This window comes from Thamnophis sirtalis, unplaced genomic scaffold (assembly GCF_051295495.1).
Source record: "Thamnophis sirtalis isolate CommonGarterSnake01/CBP01778 unplaced genomic scaffold, rThaSir2_p1.2 scaffold_3, whole genome shotgun sequence".
Taxonomy (NCBI): Eukaryota; Metazoa; Chordata; class Lepidosauria; order Squamata; family Natricidae; genus Thamnophis; species Thamnophis sirtalis.
In genome coordinates this window covers 175524879-175546011 of record NW_028261383.1, presented here as the reverse complement: position 1 = coordinate 175546011, position 21133 = coordinate 175524879, and the positions used below count along the sequence as shown (strand labels likewise).

At 42.4% G+C, this 21133-nt stretch overlaps 1 protein-coding gene across 2 annotated transcripts in view; it reads right to left on the bottom strand.

The window, feature by feature from the left end:
• The window catches only part of LOC148048413 (tetratricopeptide repeat protein 39A-like), a 46312-nt gene that overhangs the window by 2734 nt on the left and 22445 nt on the right, over positions 1–21133 (bottom strand). The window contains exons 7-17 of one of the 2 annotated variants that reach the window (XM_087711019.1): positions 18139–18238; positions 14693–14758; positions 13622–13730; positions 12037–12104; positions 9260–9319; positions 8305–8466; positions 7197–7288; positions 6637–6757; positions 4188–4299; positions 2238–2352; positions 1945–2061 (exon numbers count right to left, since the gene is read on the bottom strand). In XM_087711019.1, the coding sequence (XP_087567145.1) occupies positions 1945–2061; positions 2238–2352; positions 4188–4299; positions 6637–6757; positions 7197–7288; positions 8305–8466; positions 9260–9319; positions 12037–12104; positions 13622–13730; positions 14693–14758; positions 18139–18238 (1122 nt within the window). Of the gene's footprint in view, positions 1–1944; positions 2062–2237; positions 2353–4187; positions 4300–6636; positions 6758–7196; positions 7289–8304; positions 8467–9259; positions 9320–12036; positions 12105–13621; positions 13731–14692; positions 14759–18138; positions 18239–21133 lie in introns of those variants that run through there. The other variant, XR_015696084.1, reaches the window with a different exon arrangement.

The window sequence follows — 21133 nt, the reverse complement described above, 5'->3', positions numbered from 1 at the left end:
TTTGTCAGGTCACGGTCCTATGGAACTCCTTGCCTTTTGAAGTTTGGCAGGACTTTTTTAGCCTTCTCTAAGGCTTTGAAGTCCTGGCTTTTCCCCCAAGCATTGGGAGTTTAGTTTAGTTTAGTTTAGTTTAGTTTAGTTTAGTTTAGTTTAGTTTAGTTTAGTTTAGTTTAGTTTAGTTTAGTTTAGTTTAGTTTAGTTTAGTTTATTTGTATGCCGCCCTTTTCCCTGGGGGGACTCAGGGCGGCTCACAATCAAAAGGAAGGTGGGGGGACAGACTTTTACATATAAGACAGTACATGATTAAAACGCAACATTCATACCATTCGGGCGGGTTACAATCTTTAGCCCCAGGCCTGACGGGATAGCCAGATTCTGAGGGCTGTGCAGAAGGTCTGGAGGGTGGTGAGGGTACGAAGCTCCACGGGGAGATCGTTCCATTGGGTCGGGGCTACCACCGAGAAGGCTCTCCTCTGCGTGGTGGCCAGTCGGCATTGGCCAGCGGATGGAACGATTAGATGGCCCATTAGCATGGCCCATTAGCATAGATGGCTGCCAGTTTTTTGTTATTTCTAGTGTTTTTATGTTTTAACTGGTTGAGGTTTATAGTTTTAAAAATGATTTTATATGGGGTTTTTTTTCCATTTTTGATCAGATCTACCCAGAGATGGTTGAAAAATGGGCAGCTATGTAAATGTTTAAATAAATAAATGTCTAGATCAGATGAATGTGACCCAATAAAGAGAAATGCAATGAACAAGCCTGGGAAATACACACTTGCTTATTAAATTACTAATCATGAGGTTTGACTCAGAGTAACTAAGCTGAGAACTTGCTAGTTCTTAGCCCTACTTAAACTTACTAACAGTTTTCGTCTAGGGAACAGAGGAAAACGTAACTAGTAGCTAGCAATCACCTTTGGGCTAGCGGTGGGAGTTCCGGCAGCCGCTACTGCCGGTTCGGATGTGGTCGCGCAGCGTGTGCTTGATGCGCAGTACTATAAAAATGATGCCGCCATCGGGAAAACCGGTTCAGGGGCGTGGTAGGCCTGGGTCGCTGCCGGTTCCAGTGATCCAGGCCGCCAGACCATTACCGGTTCAGCCGAAGCAGTCCAAATCGGTAGCAATAGCAATAGCAGTTAGACTTATATACCGCTTCATAGGGCTTTCAGCCCTCTCTAAGCGGTTTACAGAGTCAGCATATCGCCCCCACAGTCTGGGTCCTCATTTCACCCACCTCGGAAGGATGGAAGACTTGAGTCAACCTTGAGCCGGTGAGATTAGAACCGCTGAACTGCAGATAACAGTCAGCTGAAGTGGCCTGCAGTACTGCACCCTAACCACTGCGCAACCTCGGCTCTAGATAGATGATAGATAGATAGATAGATAGATAGATAGATAGATAGATAGATAGATAGATAGATAGATAGATAGAAAAGAGATATGGATGGACAGACAGACAGAGATATAGAGATATAGAGATATAGAGATAGATAGATAGATAGATAGATAGATAGATAGATAGATGATAGATAGATAGATAGATAGATAGATAGATAGATAGATAGATAGATGATAGATAGATAGATAGATAGATAGATAGATAGATAGATAGATAGCGATAGCAGTTGGAGTTATATACCGCTTCCTAGGGCTTTCAGCCCTCTCTAAGCGGTTTACAGAGTCAGCATATCGCCCCCACAGTCTGCGTCCTCATTTCACCCACCTCGGAAGGATGGAAGGCGGAGTCAACCTTGAGCCGGTGAGATTAGAACCGCTGAACTGCAGATAACAGTCAGCTGAAGTGGCCTGCAGTACTGCACCCTAACCACTGCGCCACCTCGGCTCTGATGCAACCCACCACTGTATTTTGTATTTGTATTTTATTGGTCTTGTATGCCGCCCACTCCCGAAGGACTCCGGGCGGCTTACAGTGTTTACTTACTTGGCTCTGCGGAGCAACTGCACAGCCTCTTCATTCTGGCCTTGTGCCACATACAGCAGACTCAATTCCAATAGTGCATTAGGTACCAGGTAATGATCATACTTGATCTTCTTCTCACTGTAAGCAGATAGAAAGCTGTTTTTTCTGTAGTGCAGCTTTCCCTGATCTAAGCCCTCCAGACAGGTTGGAATTAAGTTCCCAGGACAGTCAACCATGCCTCACACTCCCCACCCCAATTTTCTCCCCCCAAATTTTTCAATTTTTTTTTTTTATCGAAGAGACTTGCGTCATACCTGCTATGGATAGCATTGAAGCATGCCTCAGCCTCGGTCAAACTGTGCAAATGCTTGAAAACCAGTCCTTTGAGAAGTAACACGAGACACCGGTCATCTACTTGGTACTCACTGGCTGAGGAAATTGTGGGAAGAGAAATGGAAAGAGCAGAAGAAAGGTTAACCAGGATAAGCAGTTACTTGCATACTCTACTTTGCAGAAAGGTTAATTGGCAATAGTTCCATTCATATTATTACGAGTGAGGTTACTCACTCTGCTTGTATGGGTAAAAACGGAGCCCGTAAAACTCCCTGCACATCTATAACAGCTCATTTGTGATGCCAAAGAGCTAAACTTGAGAGACCGCCTGCTGCCAATTACCTCCAATAGACCGATTAGATCCCACAGATTAGGCCTCCTCCGAATTCCATCCGCCTGCCAATGCCGACTGGCGACCACCCGGAGGAGAGCCTTCTCTGTGGCTGCTCCGACCCTCTGGAGATTCGAACCCTCACCACCCTCCAGGCCTTCTGCAAAGCCCTTAAAACCTGGCTATTCCGACAGGCCTGGGGCTAAAGAGCCTTTGCCTCGAATGGTATGATTGTTGTGTGCTTTTAAATTGTGTATTGTTCTGTTCGTCTTTTTTATCCCTTATCTGTATCCCCTTCCCTGACTTGGATTGTGAGCCGCCCTGAGTCCCCTCCGGGGAAAAGGGCGGCATATTAGTGCAATAAATTCCAATTCAATTCCAATTTAAACTCCAAAAGCAGATTCTCCTTCCAAAATGTACAAGGAGGTGCTTATTATTTTTAAAGATCAAATGAATATCCCACATTTCCTCCGGAACTTTAGATTCATACATAAAACAGATTTATAGCGCTGGATGGGCCCATAAACATTATCTAGTTCAGTGTTTCTCAACCTTGGCAACTTGAAGATGTCTGGACTTCAACTCCCAGAATTCCCCAGCCAGCGAATGCTGGCTGGGGAACTCTGGGAGTTGAAGTCCGGACATCTTCAAGTTGCCAAGGTTGAGAAACACTGATCTAGTTGATTCTTCTGTACAATGCAGGAAAAATCCCATTTTCTCCTACAACGGTCCAGTGGAAAAGGCTGATTGATCAAAAGTCACCCAAGATAATTCAATCTTATTTTCAGGGCAAAGTATCTGCTAAATATGCGCCGAGGTGGCGCAGTGGTTAAATGCAGCACTGCAGGCCACTTCAGCTGACTGCTAGTTCGGCAGTTTGGCTGTTCAAATATCACCGGCTCAGGGTTGACTCAGCCTTCCATCCTTCGAAGGGGGGTAAAATGAGGACCCGGATTGTTGTTGGGGGCAATATGCTGACTCTGTAAACCGCTTAGAGAGGGCTGAAAGCCCTATGAAGCGGTATATAAGTCTAACTGCTATTGCTATTGCTAAAATGTTAAAATCATGTTGGATGCTCATGGGAATTGGATGCTGGGGAGAGGAGCTTGCCTATTCATTTAAAAAATAATTCCCGAAGAGGGACAAAGCCAGTTAAAACACTTATTGATCACAATACAACCCATCACTTCTGCCAGGTGTTTCTTATAGAACAGTGTTTCTCAACCTTGGCAACTTGAAGATGTCCGGATTTCAACTCCCAGAATTCCCCAGCCAGCGAATGCTGGCTGGGGAATTCTGGGAGTTGAAGTCCGGACATCTTCAAGTTGCCAAGGTTGAGAAACACTGTTATAGAATGATTCTTTTCCTAAACATGGGCTTCGGTTGTTTACCATTTCTTATTTTCTGAGAAAGCATGGCTGTAAACCAGAGTCATTTCTGGAAATAAAGAGTATCTGTTTCTGCACCCTACTGATTCCTGTATTTAAATTGAAAGATGCGGTGGGTCAAGGAACCTGATAGATCTCTCTGTTGCTAAACTGGGGGAACTTCTGCTTAATGACACCAACTTTACTCAATGTGTAAGAAGCCAGCGTGCTACCTGGTGCTTCTTGTAGCTGCTTCTCAGCCTGTATCAGAGTTTCTAAAGTTCCTTCCAACAACTCTTGCTGCTTGCCCAGCACTGTAAATCCATTCCACATGTACATCATTTCCTGAAAAAGAAGATAAGACCAACACAGAAAGTGAAAAGGAAGGACTAGGGCAAAAGAAGGACTAGGGATAACATGGTAGCAGTGTTCCAATACTTGAGGGGTTGCCACAAATATTGGGGGTTCATCCTATTTTCCAAAGCAGCAGAAGGCATGACAAGACACAATGGTTGGAAATTAATCAAGGAGAGAAACAACTTAGAACTAAGGAGAAATTCCCTAACAGAACAATTCACTAGTGCAGTGTTTCCCAAAGTGTGGTACGCGTACCCCCAGGGGTACGGGAAGAGTTTGGTGGGGGTACGCGTTGCACCGGAGTTTGGTGGGGATCACGTGGGAATATCCACTGCACCGTGCTTAGCTGCGCCCACAGAACAAGGAAAGAAATAAGAAACTTATGCTTTTTCTGCATTTGTAGACATTAAGTCGAAAAAAAAGGAACAGACTATTGGACGTGGAACCCGCATCTCAGATTAAAATTAACAACCAGGGAACCAAATTATGATGATCTGTCATCTCAACATAAACAATTTCATCCTTCTCACTGGATCAAATAAATGTTCTTTATAATATAACTTTCGTTTATTTTGCATATGTACATATATATATATTGCTATAAACAAGGCCCCACAACAGTCCCCTACTAATTTCCCCTTGAACTACTATCTGCCTTCAAAGGATGGTGGCTGCATTTCCCTGCACATTCAGAGCCGGTTATGGGTATTTTTAACACCTAGTTCCTTCCTTTAAATGTGTGATTAGTTTTAAGCTGACCTGGATCTCTTTTCTTCTGAGCCAGAAATCCAGGTTCCATGATAGCCAATGCATTAGTGTTAAAAGTACTCTTACTCTTTTCCCTCTTACTGATTCTGAGTATCTCTTAGGATGCAGTTGTACAATTCAGATACGGGTTTGAAATTAAGCTCTGTGCATACAAAAGGCAGAGAACTTAATCTAGGTTGGCAAATGTGCATTACTCCTATAATTTTGTAGTTTTTTTTAAAAAAAATCATATTACAATTTTACTGAGATTAGTTCTTTACCTATAGATACAACGCTATTTGGGAAAGAGTAAGAAGTTGGTTCCTGATCAGAAAAAAATCCCGCTATATGGAGCGTGCATATCCATTGATAGCAGGTACGTCTGTGACAAATCTCAATTAAGAGCCGAGGTGGCGCAGTGGGTAGAGTGCAGCACTGCAGGCTACTTCAGCTGACTGCAGTTCAGCAGTTCGGCTGTTGAAATCTCACCAGCTCAAGGTTGACTCAGCCTTCCATCCTTCCCAGGTGGGTGAAATGAGGGCCCGGATTGTTGTTGGGGGCAATATGCTGACTCTGTAAACCGCTTAGAGAGGGCTGAAAGCCCTATGAAGCGGTATATAAGTCTAACTGCTACTGCTATTGCTATTGCTATTGCTATTGCTATTGCTATTGCTATTGCTATCTATCTATCTATCTATCTATCTATCTATCTATCTATCTATCTATCTATCTATCTATATCTATCTATCTATCTATCTATCTATCTATCTATCTATCTCTATATCTCTATCCATCTGTCTGTCTGTCTGTCTGTCTGTCTGTCTGTCTGTCTATCTATCTATCTATCCATCCATCCATCCATCCATCCATCCATCCATCCATCCATCCATCCATATCTCTTATCTATCTATCTATCTATTTAGAGCCGAGGTGGCGCAGTGGTTAGGGTGCAGTACTGCAGGCCACTTCAGCCGACTGCTATCTGCAGTTCAGCGGTTCTAATCTCACCGGCTCAAGGTTGACTCAGCCTTCCATCCTTCCGAGGTGGGTGAAATGAGGACCCGGATTGTTGTTGGGGGCAATATGCTGACTCTGTAAACCGCTTAGAGAGGGCTGAAAGCCCTATGAAGCGGTGTATAAGTCTAACTGCTATTGCTATTGCTAAGTAGAATCGCAGCAGATCTTAGCATCTTGTTTCTTGTTATATTACAGTTTTGCAAGGCAGAAATAAGGCAGTGGGGGGGGAACCTTTACTTTTGTATATATGCATCTGGTACATGAAATAAACACACACACACACACAAACACACACACACATATGTGGTATGTACACAAGCACCTATATGTATATGAATGGGAGAATGGGCCAAAGAATATGTTTCTCAATTGTGTATATATACAGTGCGCAAACAGGATTGTCAGATAATTTTGGAAGAACGTTCATTCCAGTTTTCACTTTTGACCCGCAGTTCATGGATCAAATATAAAGGCTGTCAGCTTGGCATAACTGTGAAGAAACCTTCTCCTCCTTCGAGACCCTGCACTGCGAAAGAGTAGAGATCAACTTTCTATCCTTACCAGGGCTGGCACAGGTAAGGGAACCAGGTCACGGGATTTGTAGCGCCTTGCCTTGCGAATGGCAAATTTCTCTGTGGGTGGTGATTTCCCAGCAATTCTCTGTTTGAAAGAGGAAACCTGCCTGTAGGGTAAAAACATGGAAATGACTGAAGTTTCACAAAGGCAGGGATGTGGAAATTAAAAACCCTAAGAAAATTTATCAAGAGTTCGATCCAGTTCTGCCACATCAAACTTTAAACCACAGTTTTCGGTCCTTTACGTGTAGTCCTTTAAGTAAGACATGGGTTATGCTCCCGCCTTTTAGCAACGTTCGTTCACGAGGAATTCATTCATTCACTGCGCAAAGAAAGTCTGTGGGAAAACCATTGTAAATCTGCAGATTCCTAACCTTGATAATTTGTAGTTAATTTAACCCTTGGAACAAGGGAAAACTCTTTAAATCTGGCTGGGGAATTTGGGGAGTTGAAATCCAACATCTTAAAAGTTCCTGAGGCTGAGAAGCAATGTTTTTAGATTAGAACATTCATCTTAAATTGCCCCCAACTTTCAAAAACTCTTACCTAAAAAGTTCGACCTCTACTTCACCAAAGGGTCGTGGCTCATTAGCAGGGAGCATGCTAAGGAAGGCAGCTTTCATATATACATACATTGCCTGCAACGAAGTAGAACATTACAGGATTCTGGCAGGAGCCGACTTATTTATTTACTTATTTTAAACATTTATGTAGCTGCCCATCTTATGGGCAGCTCCCAGGAAATAAAATAACATAAAAACCTTATCTGGCATTCTTTTTGCCCCAGAGGCCAGCATCATCATCTTTACAAGATAGACCAGGCTAAGAAACCAATGCCAAGAAGATGGGACTATTTTTATTGTAAGAATTTGTGCATTCTCCTTTTTTATAACAGTTGTATTGAGCCGTGCAATATGACCCCACAAACCCATTTGTGATCAGATGATGCTAGCTCTAATCCAGTGGTGAGTTTCAAAAATTTTTGGAACCTACTCTGTGGGTGTGGCCTCCTTGGTGGGAGTGGCTTGCCGGCCATGTGTTCTCTCTCTCTCTCTCTCTCTCTCTCTCTCTCTCTCTCTCTCTCTCTCTCTCTCTCTTTCCTTCCTTTTGTCTCTCTGTCCCTTTTTTTCTTTCTTTCTTTCTTCCTTTCTTTCTCTTTCTCTCTCTCTCTGTGTCTGTCTGTCTGTGTCAGTGGTGGGTTTCAAATTTTTTTGGCACCTCTCCGGTAGGTGTGGTCTGCTTTCCGGGTCCACTGGTGGGACCTCTTCTAACCGGTTCGGTAGATTTGACGAACCGGTTCTACCGAACTGGTGCGAACCGGTAGGAACCCACCTCTTCTCTAATCCCATTAATAGATAAAGGTACATGCATCACTTCTGAAAGCGTGAACACACACTTGGCTTTGATAATCCAGCTCCATATTCTTCCTCAAATACCATGGCTTCAAAACTGGAAGAATTGGTGCTGAGTGACTAAAAGTGGAATCAACAGAAAAGGGCCAACAAACTCCCAAGGTTTCAACAGCCTTGATGTACTTTGCCTTTTATTTATTTTTTACGGAAGAGATTTTCAGATTCCATAATTTAGTATAAGGTTTGAATATTTTGCTCAAATACGCCCGGCTTGCTCTTTAATTGCTGTACAGCTTTCTAACCTTAGACCATCGGTTCTCCTTGCTCAGCAGATCCGCGTAGAAGTATGCCATCTTCCACATTCCTTTGTAGGCAAAGCACCACATCAGTTCCCAGTAACACATGTGATGAAACTGCTTCCAAGCTTGCTGTGCGGAGCAGCCTTCTTCAAATTTCTTAATGGCCTGGCCAGGGAAGGGAAAGCGCGAAGGGTTTGGAAAAGTTAACATTTTTACTGGCGGAAGGAGGAAACAGCGTTCATATAATACTAGAGGTCAGTTTCTTCTTGAATTCAACTTCCAAAAAAAAAATCATAGCTTCCTTTTTTAAAATAAGCAATACTCAGTGATTGTCTAAGTCAGTGGTTCCCAAACTTGGCAACTTTAAGACTTGTGGACTTCAACTCTCAGAATTCTCCAGTCCCCAACAACAATCCGGGTCCTCATTTCACCCACCTCGGAAGGATGGAAGGCTGAGTCAACCCTGAGCCAGTGAGATTTGAACAGCCGAACTGCAGAACTGCAGTCAGCTGAAGTGGCCTGCAGTGCTGCATTTAACCACTGTGCCACCTTGGCGTATTTCATAACATTTCATTGTTATTATTGTACTTAACTAAAGGTTATTTACTGATTATCTCACCTCTCCTCTCCAGGCCCACACAATATTATAACTTTATAGCCGTCTTTAAACAACGATTTATTCATAAGATTTATAGGACTTTTCCCTCAATCCCAAATTAGTTAAGTACGTGCTAGGGAAAGTCTGTAACTTTTTGTGTGGGAACTTTAGTTCTCGCCTGCTTCTACTGCAGCTACGGATCCTTAGTAAAAGAACCTATCGCCTTCAACCAAATGGAGTTGAGGGACTCAACTCATCTTTCCTAGGGACTCCGTTGGGGCATGCCTGGCACATACCCTCCATGACGGTGGAATACATATTAGCTAAGATTCTTCTTCTGATCCTACTAAAGCACCTCACCTCGTTGATGTTCCCTTTGATTTCCTCTATCCTCCCAGCAAAGAAGAGGAAAATGGCACTCTGTAAAATTAAAGAAAATGATACTCAGGTATAGGGAAAACAGCTATAAGCAATATGGCAAACCCTACGTTGACACCCTATTGATAGCAATAGCAATAGCAGTAGACTTATATACCGCTTCATAGGCCTTTCAGGCCTCTCTAAGCGGTTTACAGAGAGTCAGCATATTGCCCCCAACAATCCGGGTCCTCATTTTACCCACCTCGGAAGGATGGAAGGCTGAGTCAACCCTGAGCCGGTGAGATTTGAACCGCTGAACTGCTGATCTAGCAGTAGCCTGCAGTGCTGCATTTAACCACTGCGCCACCTTGGCTCCTGATCCACTCTATCCCCCCCACATTATCCATCCAAAGCCAACTCTACTAGGATAAGAAACCTTATCAAAGGTGATAGCAAAATAAAACTAGCTTGAGTCCCAAAGTCCTCATGGAGCATATATATCTCATAGTGGGGAAAGATAATCTCAAATATTTCTATACTACTTTGGATACATTAGTCCCACTTTTATCTGCCTCCCCCTCTTTTAGCGCACGGGTGTTAGACACGTGGCGCCATGTTGCTATTACATGACGTTTCGTGATGTTTTTCTCCCTTTGTGGAGCTGGAGTGGGCGTGGCCTGCACACGACGCATCTGTCCCGCAGGCCGCCAGTTTGACACCCCTGTTTTAGCAATAGCAGTTAGACTTATATACCGCTTCATAGGGCTTTCAGCCCTCTCTAAGCGGTTTACAGAGTCAGCATATTGCCCCCCACAGTCTGGGTCCTCATTTCACCCACCTCGGAAGGATGGAAGGCTGAGTCAACCTTGAGCCGGTGAGATTAGAACAGCCGAACTGCAGATAGCAGTCAGCTGAAGTGGCCTGCAGTACTGCACCCTAACCACTGCGCCACCTCGGCTCTAGATAGATAGATAAATAAGAGATATGGATGGATGGATGGATGGATGGATGGATGGATGGATGGATGGATGGATGGATGGATGGATGGATGGATGGATGGATGGATAGATAGATAGACAGACAGATAGACAGACAGACAGACAGACATATATATATATATATACAGACAGATATCTATCTATATATATATATCTAGATATAGATATAGATAGATAGATAGATAGATAGATAGATAGATAGATAGATAGATAGATAGATAGATAGATGATAGATAGCAATAGCAATAGCAATAGCAATAGCAATTGCAATTGCAATAGCAGTTAGACTTATATACCGCTTCATAGGGCTTTCAGCCCTCTCTAAGCGGTTTACAGAGTCAGCATATCGCCCCCAACAGTCTGGGTCCTCATTTCACCCACCTCGGAAGGATGGAAGGCTGAGTCAACCTTGAGCCGGTGAGATTAGAACAGCCGAACTGCAAATAACAGTCAGCTGAAGTGGCCTGCAGTACTGCACTCCAACCACTGCGCCACCTCGGCTCAATGCTTAGTGCATCAATCATTAACCAAACTACCTGCCATATCAAATTAACAGATTTTGCCTTAAAGGGAATTTTAAACCTTTTAAGCATTGCTACACAAAAGATAAGAGTTTGCGTTTACATGTATCACATTTTTTTTTTTACTGAAGCTCTAAACGTAAAAGGGCTGCTTGGATCTCCAAAAAGCTCTCTTACTGTGCATTTTTTAAAAATGACATCTTTTTCAAAAACAAAACCAAGAGTGAAGGGACTGAAATATTCAGAGCCTTTCAGAAATCTAAGGAAGCCTAAGATACTTTCAGCTTTTGAGGCCCTTTATTATAAGAAAAATTTAAAAAAACCTGGAAACAGAGCGGAGCACCTAAAGCGAAAAATGTTATTCTAGTATATTTAGCGAAAGAAAATAAATATGAATCTAAATCTGAGTTTCCCTTTGGGCTCGAGGCTCAGGTTAAAAGCCCCAAACTCCTCTCCACTGCAGCGTAGCCCAACCCATTGGCCTCCTAGATGCAAAATGTAAAACATCATAGCAATAGCAATAGCAGTTAGACTTGTATACCGCTTCATAGGGCTTCCAGCCCTCTCTAAGCAGTTTACAGAGTCAGCATATCGCCCCCAACAACAATCCGGGTCCTCATTTCACCCACCTCGGAAGGATGGAAGGCTGAGTCAACCTTGAGCCGGTGAGATTTGAACCGCTGAACTGCAGATAACAGTCAGCTGAAGTGGCCTGCAGTACTGCACCCTAACCACTGCGCCACCTCGGCTCTATTAATGTGCTTAAATAGTCAGGCTCTCTAGGAATTCTGGGAGTTGCAGTCCAATCTCCATGAAGGGCTCCAATCCTGGGAAGCTCCAATGCAATATCTCAAGGGGATTCTCCCTTAGCAATAGCAATAGCAGTTAGACTTATATACCGCTTCATAGGGCTTTCAGCCCTCTCTAAGCGGTTTACAGAGTCAGTGTATCACCCCCACTGTCTGGGTCCTCATTTCACCCACCTCGGAAGGATGGAAGGCTGAGTCAACCCTGAGCCGGTGAGATTAGAACCTCTGAACTGCAAATAACAGTCAGCTGAAGTGGCTGCAGTACAGCACTCTAACTACTGCACCACCTCGGCTCTTATGCCTTCCCCCGCCTATAGCTCTGTTGCAACCCAAACATTTCCTTACAACTCTGAGTAGGGAAAGAAAAATCTAACTGACCCTTCGGTTAAACACAAAAAAAGGGGGGAAAGTGGGTGATCTGAAAGACAGGGCAGATCTGTCTTTTTTACCTGCGGATAACGGGAGAGGTATGGCTTCAATAGGGCCTCAGCCTCTGTGAAATCATCTTCACCAATCCCTGGGGACAACACAGGAAGATAAAGGTGCATAGCATGAATAAGGATAAGACTTGCGTAAGTCAATGTCCCCCAGACAGACCTTGAAATATCCTACTAGAGACTGAAGGCATTCTTAAGTAAACCCTACTTTATGGTTATCCCTGAAAATATTGCTTTCTTGGATTGCTTGAGTTCCCAGCTAAGTCAGGTAGCCGATCCTGAAGATTTCCACTACAGGTCCCTAAAATTGTAGTGTTTCCCTCCCATTTCCTAGCTTTCTCACAACCTCTTAAGTAGTCAACCAGAGAAACAACACAGATTGTCACCGTTTTGCACCGAAATCCTCTTGACATTAAACTACAGAAGGTAGCCCTCTTTTTTGAACTGATTAATAAACATTTTAAATGTTTATTAATCAGTTCAAAAAAGAGGGCTACCTTCTGTAGTTTAATGTCAAGAGGATTTCGGTGCAAACGGTGGAGAGCCTTCTCTGTTGCAGCTCCGGCCCTATGGAACGAGCTCCCTGTTGAGATCCGGACCCTTACTACCCTCCCGGCCTTCCACAAAGCCACCAAGTTCTGGCTGTTTCAGCAGGCTGGTGCAGGGGGCTGAGAAGCATCTACCTCCACGGAAATTGTGAATGTTGGTCTTGTTTTTAATATGTTGTCTTTGTCTCGTTCCCCCCTTTTCCCTTGTCTTTTGTGAGCCGCCCAGAGTCCTCCGGGAGTGGGCGGCATATAAGACAAATAAATAAATAAATAAATTTATAAAAACACATTTCATGAGTTTGCTGGATTCCAATTATCTCACTAACTCTTAACGTGACTCATACCAGATAGGGAAATATAATTATACTATTGTATATGCAAGAACAAAAGCTTACTTGCTTTCTAGCAGAAATCCATCTCACTATGATTGAAGAGTGCTGAGCAGAGTTATACTTATTGGGTGAGACAAGCTTTCTACTTTTTAGTTCAGCCACAGCTATGCTGATATACCTCCCATTAGAACTTATTTTAGTTAATTGCATCAAAAGATGTATATTCGATGGATAGTAGAAATACACCGAAGTGAGGAGTAGAGGGAAAGAAGAGAGAGGGGTAGAGAGGGAGTGAGAGGGGAATGGAAGGAGGGGGAGATGGAAGGGAGGGGGAGAAAGGAATGTTAGAGGGGGAGGGGAAGTAGAAGAGGGGAATGTTGAAGGGGAGAAAAGAAAGTTGGAGGGGGGAGAAAGAAAGGGTGTATGGAGGGTTGAAGCGCTATGTTGGTTTTGTATTTTGGAATATAAGAAGAGTTGTGTTTATTGCTTAATGTTATATGGCCTTAATTATGCACAGTATATATGTGATTGTATAAAATGAAAATGAAATAAAACTTTTTAATAAAAAAAAGATGTATATTCCCCCCATTAATTGACCTTAATCTAAAATAAGAAATCACCCCCCCTCCCAAAGCAGCCATCTGTTGGGGGAAAGAGACCCAATCCCTGCTGCGCATATATCCACAATACTTCTCTCCGGTGGAGGCATTCACTTACCTAAGATGAAGGTAAGGAAAGTATAGTAGCAGAGGAGTAACATTGTACAGAGTAGAGCCCGCAGGTTGGCTGTCGTGGCTCCCTGGTGTAGTTTTTGCAAACCGTAATCCTGAATGGAAATTAGAAATAACATTCAGAAAACGGAGACAGCCCGTGGAAAGAAAGAGAAGAAATGTTGTACCCATTTGCAGATAAATTCAGCAAAAGAAAAGGGAAAAAAAAACACCATTTCCCCAGAAAAGTATTCTGGATAGATCGGTGCCCTGGTTTTAGTGACCTTTACGGAATTTCAAATTGACCCTATGGAGGAACCTGGCAATTAGTGCCCTCACCCACTAATGCATTTCTGAGTTCATACATAATATTAAGTTATAAAGTACTCTGGCTTTGTTTTGGATTAGCATGGAATTCATACTCATCCAATTTAATTATAGCAATAGCAATTAGCAGTTAGACTTATATACCGCTTCATAGGGCTTTCAGCCCTCTCTAAGCAGTTTACAGAGTCAGCATATTGCCCCCAACAACAATCCGGGTCCTCATTTCACCCACCTCGGAAGGATGGAAGGCTGAGTCAACCTTGAGCCGGTGAGATTTGAACCGCCGAACTGCAGATAACAGTCAGCTGAAGTGGCCTGCAGTACTGCACCCTAACCACTGTGCCACCTCGGCTCTTGTAATTATATTACAAATTACATCTTACTATCAGTTCAATTTTAAACCGTAAGTTTAAAATTTCCAAGCTAAGTGTTACATATTACCATAGCTATTGCTTCATTACTATCTCTAAAAATATTGCAATCATTTGGATTGTTTTAGCCCAGTCAAGTTAACTGCTTTTAATCTGTTGCTCTCTAGCATTATAATGATCATGGTGGTGGGAATACTGGAAATTATTGCCTAATGCATTGGGAAGACACCGTACTGGGGAAACCCAGAGAAATAAGTTTTTGAGGGTTTTAATTACTGAACTAAGTGTACCAATGTCTTCTCACAAAGCAGCTATACGTCATCAGATACATTCTGCAAGCCCAAATAATGTATTCGTAGCCTTCAAACTGGCACTTGTACCTTGTCTCCGGAAAACCCAGCAAATTCCAGAAGTCTCAAAATCCGGGGTGGAAAGAGGGAGAGAGTCTGTGTGGAAAACATATAACACAAAAGATAACAGAGACACCTGTAAGGAGGACGTCCTTTTCCCAAATCTTCAATGTGTACTTCAAAGTGGAAGAGTATGATCAAGTTTGTATGCCAAGTTTAATAGAATTTGTATGCCGCCCACTCCCTTAGGGACTCTGGGCGGCTCACAACAGACAAGAAACATTTAAAATTTAAAAAATAGAAATAAAAAATAAAAAATACAGTTATTAAAATTCACATCACCCATTCCATCTAAGCGGGGCTGGATATCAATCAATCAGCCCCAGGCCTGCCGGAACAGCCAGGTCTTGACGGCTTTACGGAAGGCCGGAAGAGTAGTGAGGGTCCGGATCTCTGCAGGTAGATCGTTCCACAGGGACTCTGAACCATTGTTCACATTGTCCACTGCAAAGCCCTCCACATCCTCTTCCCCACAGTTTTCTTCCATTGGCGTCCTCTTTTTCCAGGAAAGGATTCTGGCTTGCTTCTCTCTTGTTGAGCACAATTTTCTTTTCATATAAATCAGTGGTTCCCAAACTTGGCAACTTTAAGACTTGTGGACTTCAACTCCCAGAATTCTCCAGCCAGCTCTGCTGGCTGGAGAATTCTGGGAGTTGAAGTCCACAAGTCTTAAAGTTGCCAAGTTTGGGAACCACTGATATAAATAGGTGTAATTTACTGACCAACTAAATAATTTCTCAGCCACACTATTCTTGGTCAATCAATCTATATCATAAAGGTCTTGGTTTTCTGTATTGGTAGGTTAGCTGCTCTCCCTCTATACAAAGTCATCACTCCAAATTTTTGGATGTGACTATGGTCAGCATAGATGTTACGCTTGCAGAAAAAAAGAGATATTTATAATAACTTTTCACCACTCGTTTCTGACCACTCACATCCCAAACTTGAGAACAGACAGAAAACAAGGAATGGATTTAGCACAAGATCAGTATACTTAAGCCATGAGAAAACAGCTGACATTTTGATTGGCAGGAGCCAGAGGTGAGTTGCTCCTGGTTCGGCCCAGATCAGCCAAACCGGTCGTAGCGGCAGCAGGAGGCTCCACCCACCTGCCCAGACACTTCTGTGCATGTGCAGAAGGATAGCGCGAACCGGTAGTACAAAAAACAGCAATCCACCACTGGCAGGAGCCTCAATGGAGTGGGGTTGGGCAATGAAGATAGTTATTGTTGTGGCCCAGCAGGAGCCGTTGGAGCTGCCACCAGACTCCGACAGTGAGGGGCCCTATGAGTCGGTTTTGGAGGATGTGGAGGACCCTGGACAGGGTTCCGACTCCAAGCAGGGCACAGAGAGGCTGGTTGGCCACCAGGAGGCGCCTGAGCCTTGGACCCATGGGGAGGAGACAAGGGAGTGTGATCCTGACGTCATGCATTGGAGCAGTGGGGAGGAGACAAGGGAGTTGTTCCTGGATGCCCGGCAACGGAGAGCTAATAGGCGTAAGGAACAGTTACGCAGTTACAGGAGATAATTGCACTCAGCTGGTGGTAATTAGGCTCCTCTCAAGACTATAAAAGGAATGATTGTGCACACGCCTGTTGCAGTATTCACTAGAGTTGGAGAACTCTTGTGGCTAGCTTCGCAAGCTGGATTGCTGCCAAGGTTAGTCTGTGCTGGATTGCTGCCAAGGTCCTGTCTGTGTGTTAATAAATCCTTGCCGTATCTTTGTCTCGGCGTGCTTTGGTGTAGGACAAGGGGTGGGGGGTGGTCAGAACAGTTATACTATGGTATAGCTCCATCACTCCATCACTCCAATTTTCCATCACTCCAGAAATCCTTTTAATTCTGGGGTGATTTATTTTTCTCAAATCTCTCTAATCCCTTTGTAAAGCCGTCTAAATTTGTGAATTTTACCCCACTGCATGAAGTGAATATCACAAATCGCCTTAGTGTTCTATGAAATATTGTCCCATCATTCTGCATCATTGGCTAATCCGTCATTTGTTTGTGTTTCAGTTTTGCAAGAAATGGGGAAGAGCATCTCTATCCTTAGGAGTTAAACGGAGAGCCAGATTTTTCTCAGAGCAGAAAGATCAGATATATCAACAAGCAACAGCTACACACTTCCAAAACTGAAAAGCACAAGGCGAAAGTTTGATTAAATCATGGGGAAAGAATTAAAAAGTAGTGCGGGGATAAAACTACAATAAGACAGGTTAAAAACAGACAACCCAATCAACTGTAGTAAATGCTACTCTACGGCCTAGTATGCAATACTATAAAGCAGTGTTTCTCAACCTTGGCAACTTGAAGATGTCTGGACTTCAGCTCCCAGAATTCCCCAGCCAGCGAATGCTGGCTGGGGGATTCTGGGAGTTGAAGTCCAGACATCTTCAAGTTGCCAAGGTTGAGAAACACTGCTATAAAGATTCTTCACTACATCATATGCTATAGTTTGAGCTGAACGTGTGTAGTCCACCAATGCCAACTCAAGAAGTATTGTCATTCTTAGAGAGAGCCTGATGGTGTCTAACATTTTTGCACAATGCATAATTTTATGAACTTCTATGACATCCTGCTTTTTCTCAGTTAAAATACCCCATGGAATGTAACCTTTAATCATAAGGAGAGTTTTTGCAGCCCTTTGAGGTTTTCTTCCTGCCAGCCCTGTTGGCTAAGGCTCTCGGATATATGATAGCAGAGATAAATACCGTACCTGCTGTGAAAAAGAAATCAGAACCAATTATCCCAGACACAGGAATGAAGGAAGGGGAAATAACATGGGGTGCTGATCTTCAATCCTTGGAAACAATTTTAGCTGGCAATATCTTAATACAGTAGCTACTTCATACCCACAACCAGTGCTGTTCTCTCCACATATCTGTATATATTTGTCAACCTGTAGGTTTGCAACTACAGAACAGCATCGTAATGCCCAAGTGAAAACTAAGTGGGTTATTTCTGAAAAATAATAATAATGGCTTGTCTCTTGGAGTTCAGTTTCTGTCATAAACATAACTTTCTATACCCCTTAAGAAGCTGTGGGGCCATTCAGATGAGAAATACAAGTTGGAATGGAGAAGATGGACTGATTATATTCAAAATAAATATGGGACTAAGAAATTTCAGATAGCTTATGAATGAATGAACAAGGAATGTTACAACTTATCTAAAATTATCTTTACCGAAGGGGAGTTAAAGTACAAGCGAAGGGACGATGCTAAAGTTAATTAGTTTATTTTAGTGGGTGATTGCTAAATGTTTATATTCTGTACTTACTCTGGGAGGTTGTGGGGGGGGAGGGGGGAGGGGATGTGGGATTGGGGGAGGGAGAGAGGGAAGGGGAAAGGTATATAATTGTAAAACTTATTAAAACGTTTAATTAAAAAAAAGGAGCTGTGGAAGCATACTCAACTCACCAAATTGAAGGCACCAATGCCAAGAGAAATCCCCCCCTCCAGATGGATACGGACAGAATTTGCAGGCAAGCAACAAGGTTGGATGAAAGCATTCAGCTCTCTGCGAATATTTTAAAAACAAGAAGGGTTACAGAATTCCATTGCCAATTTATCTGCCTGAAACTACCATAAAAAGAAAAGGGGTTCTATTTCATAGATCTTCTTCACTCTAAACCTGGCTTTTAGTCATACAGGGAATTCGATTCATTCCCTATATGACACTCTACCAATGTCCAAATTTAAACCTGTAATCCAGAACAAGATGATGCTTGTCAGGAAGATAAACATATATAGATCAATAAAGATGGAATTGAGACCTACCAGTACTCCAGCTTTTCAATTACTTAATTACTTTGCACTGTTTGCATGAAGTTGTGTGTGTGTGTGTGTGTGTGTGTGTGTGTGTGTGTGTGTGTGTGTCATAGACTCAAAAGATAACACAAAGGATAGTAACTTACATTCTTTTGTACTACTATATCTCCATTCATTTTAGGAAAAAAATCACTAAGGTTCCTCACTGACCTCACATGCACATCACCAAGATAAAAGGGAAGGAAATTCAAATCTATTATTTCAAACTCAACAGAAGAAAAGCAAGATCTAAAGGAAAACTGGGAATAAATACATATGAGTTGATTTGGCAATATGTGGGCCTGTGACTAAAAGCATCATGCTTTATATCAGCAGTTCCCTGGTGGTTCTGCCTTGGTTCTGCCAGTTATGTGTGGAACAGTGGTGGGATTCAAATAATTTAACAACCGGTTCTCTGCCCTAATTATTTCTTCCAACAACCAGTTCACCAAACTGCTCAGAAAGTTAACAACCAGTTCTCCCGAACTGGTGCAAACTGGCTGAATCCCACCACTGGTGTGGAACCATCCCCTCTAGTCTCAGTTCCTCTTCTCTTTCTCTCAACCCCCTTTGGCTAGGATAGCAATAGCAATAGCAGTTAGACTTATATACCGCTTCATAGGGCTTTCAGCCCTCTCTAAGCGGTTTACAGAGTCAGCATATCGCCCCCACAGTCCGGGTCCTCATTTCACCCACCTCGGAAGGATGGAAGGCTGAGTCAACCTTGAGCCGGTGAGATTTGAACCGCCAAACTGCAGATAACAGTCAGCTGAAGTGGCCTGCAGTACTGCACCCTAACCACTGCACCACCTCGGCTCTTTGGGGGATTGGATGAAAGAGTGCCCACAGCCTTCTCCCCTGTTGATTAGGCAGATTCAATCAACATGCAGGAACAAGGACATAACCAGGAACAAGCTTAACCAAAGCGTTCCTGATTATAGAACACTATGGACAACACAACTGAAAAACTCAGTTCTTTGAGTTGCTGATTGTTCTTCTTTCTGTTGTTGTTGACTGCGCAGTTGACCTGTTGACCGAATAAATGTGCTAGCAAATAGCTAAGAGATATTTAAACAATGCTGCCATCTAAAATGGCCCAACAGTCCAATAGTTCATTGGAGGATCAAGAGGTAGCAAAATACTGAAATTGATTGACTCATTTTAGATTTAAGGCACGTAAATAAAAGGATTCAACTCTTGTAGCCTATCAGATGAACCATTACTTGGCAGTGGTTGGTGCTCCCAGGGAGTTCTGGGTCATTTCTTCTTGTCATCTTGTTTTACAACTTCCTCATTGATTCCCAGAGCTTAAGCCCCTTTCCCAAACTCCAGCTATTCAACAATATGACAACCATATACATGGTTAATATATATGGAGGATTAGAAAACTTTGGCATTAAATATTATGGATGTTTAGCCAGAACAGGATAGGAGGATTTCATGTTAATGGGAGGGTTTTATAAACAAGTAAATGAAATGCTAGCATGTGGTTATGGATTAAATCTTTGGTATAGTTAAGGATGAAGGATGTTTAAACAACTGTAGTCAACTAAAAGTGGAAGTATGATGATGTTAATATGGTAAACATTTGAGTTAAGATATTTGAATTAATATGAATTAATGGAAGAGATGCACAAAACTTGTTGTAACCAGCTGATATACTTTTTTATAACATATACTTGTGTTTTTTTTTCTCTGTTTTGTTTTTTGTTTTTTTTGTTTTGATTTCCCCCCCCCACTGCTGTGGGTATGTGTTGTTTATGTAACAAAAAAAATAAAAAAAATTATTAAAAAAAATATGACCACCAGAAATTGCATCATGGTCAAAATGGTCCAGATAACCATCAGAGAAATGCCGAGAATGACTACATAAACAATATAACTCTTTGCTGCCACTTAGTGGCTGAAAGGTTGCATAGTCAATCCATAGTTTTTAAAAAATCAGATGTTGATGAGAAAAAGCAAAGGAAACTTTGAACTTTAATTTGTATGCCGCCCACTCCCTTGGGACTCTGCAAAATGCAGAGGAACTGGGGTATTGTACATGACAAGAGGCTTTTATTTTTTTAATTAACAAACATGTAAAATACACACACACACACACAAATTAGACGTACATCACATTTATACAATACGAACAGGAGCTTCCTGTTCTTTCTTATAGCAATCCTCAATCGATACCGCTCACCTTATATTATTTCCCCTTCTATTGTATTTCATTTGGATTTCACCATTCTTAACCCTCTTATTTTACTCATAACTATTGTTTTTTGAGATTTGTTATATTCCTTCATTGATTCTTGTTTCTTTCCTCCATCCACCTATACCATTTATCCCATATCTGGTAGAATTCTGATTCTTCTTCTCCCTGGATTTATTTAGTTAGTTTGTCCATTTCAGCACAGTCCATAACCTTTCTTATTATTTCATCTTCGCTTGCAATTAATTTGTTTTTCCATTTCTGGGCAAAGGCAATCCTTGCCGCCGTAATTATATGTAGTATTAAATACTGGATTTCTTTTTTGTATTTCGCCGACATTATTCCTAATTTAAAAAAATCAGGTTTCCATTCTATTTTAATCCTGTTATTGCCTCCAGCCAATTT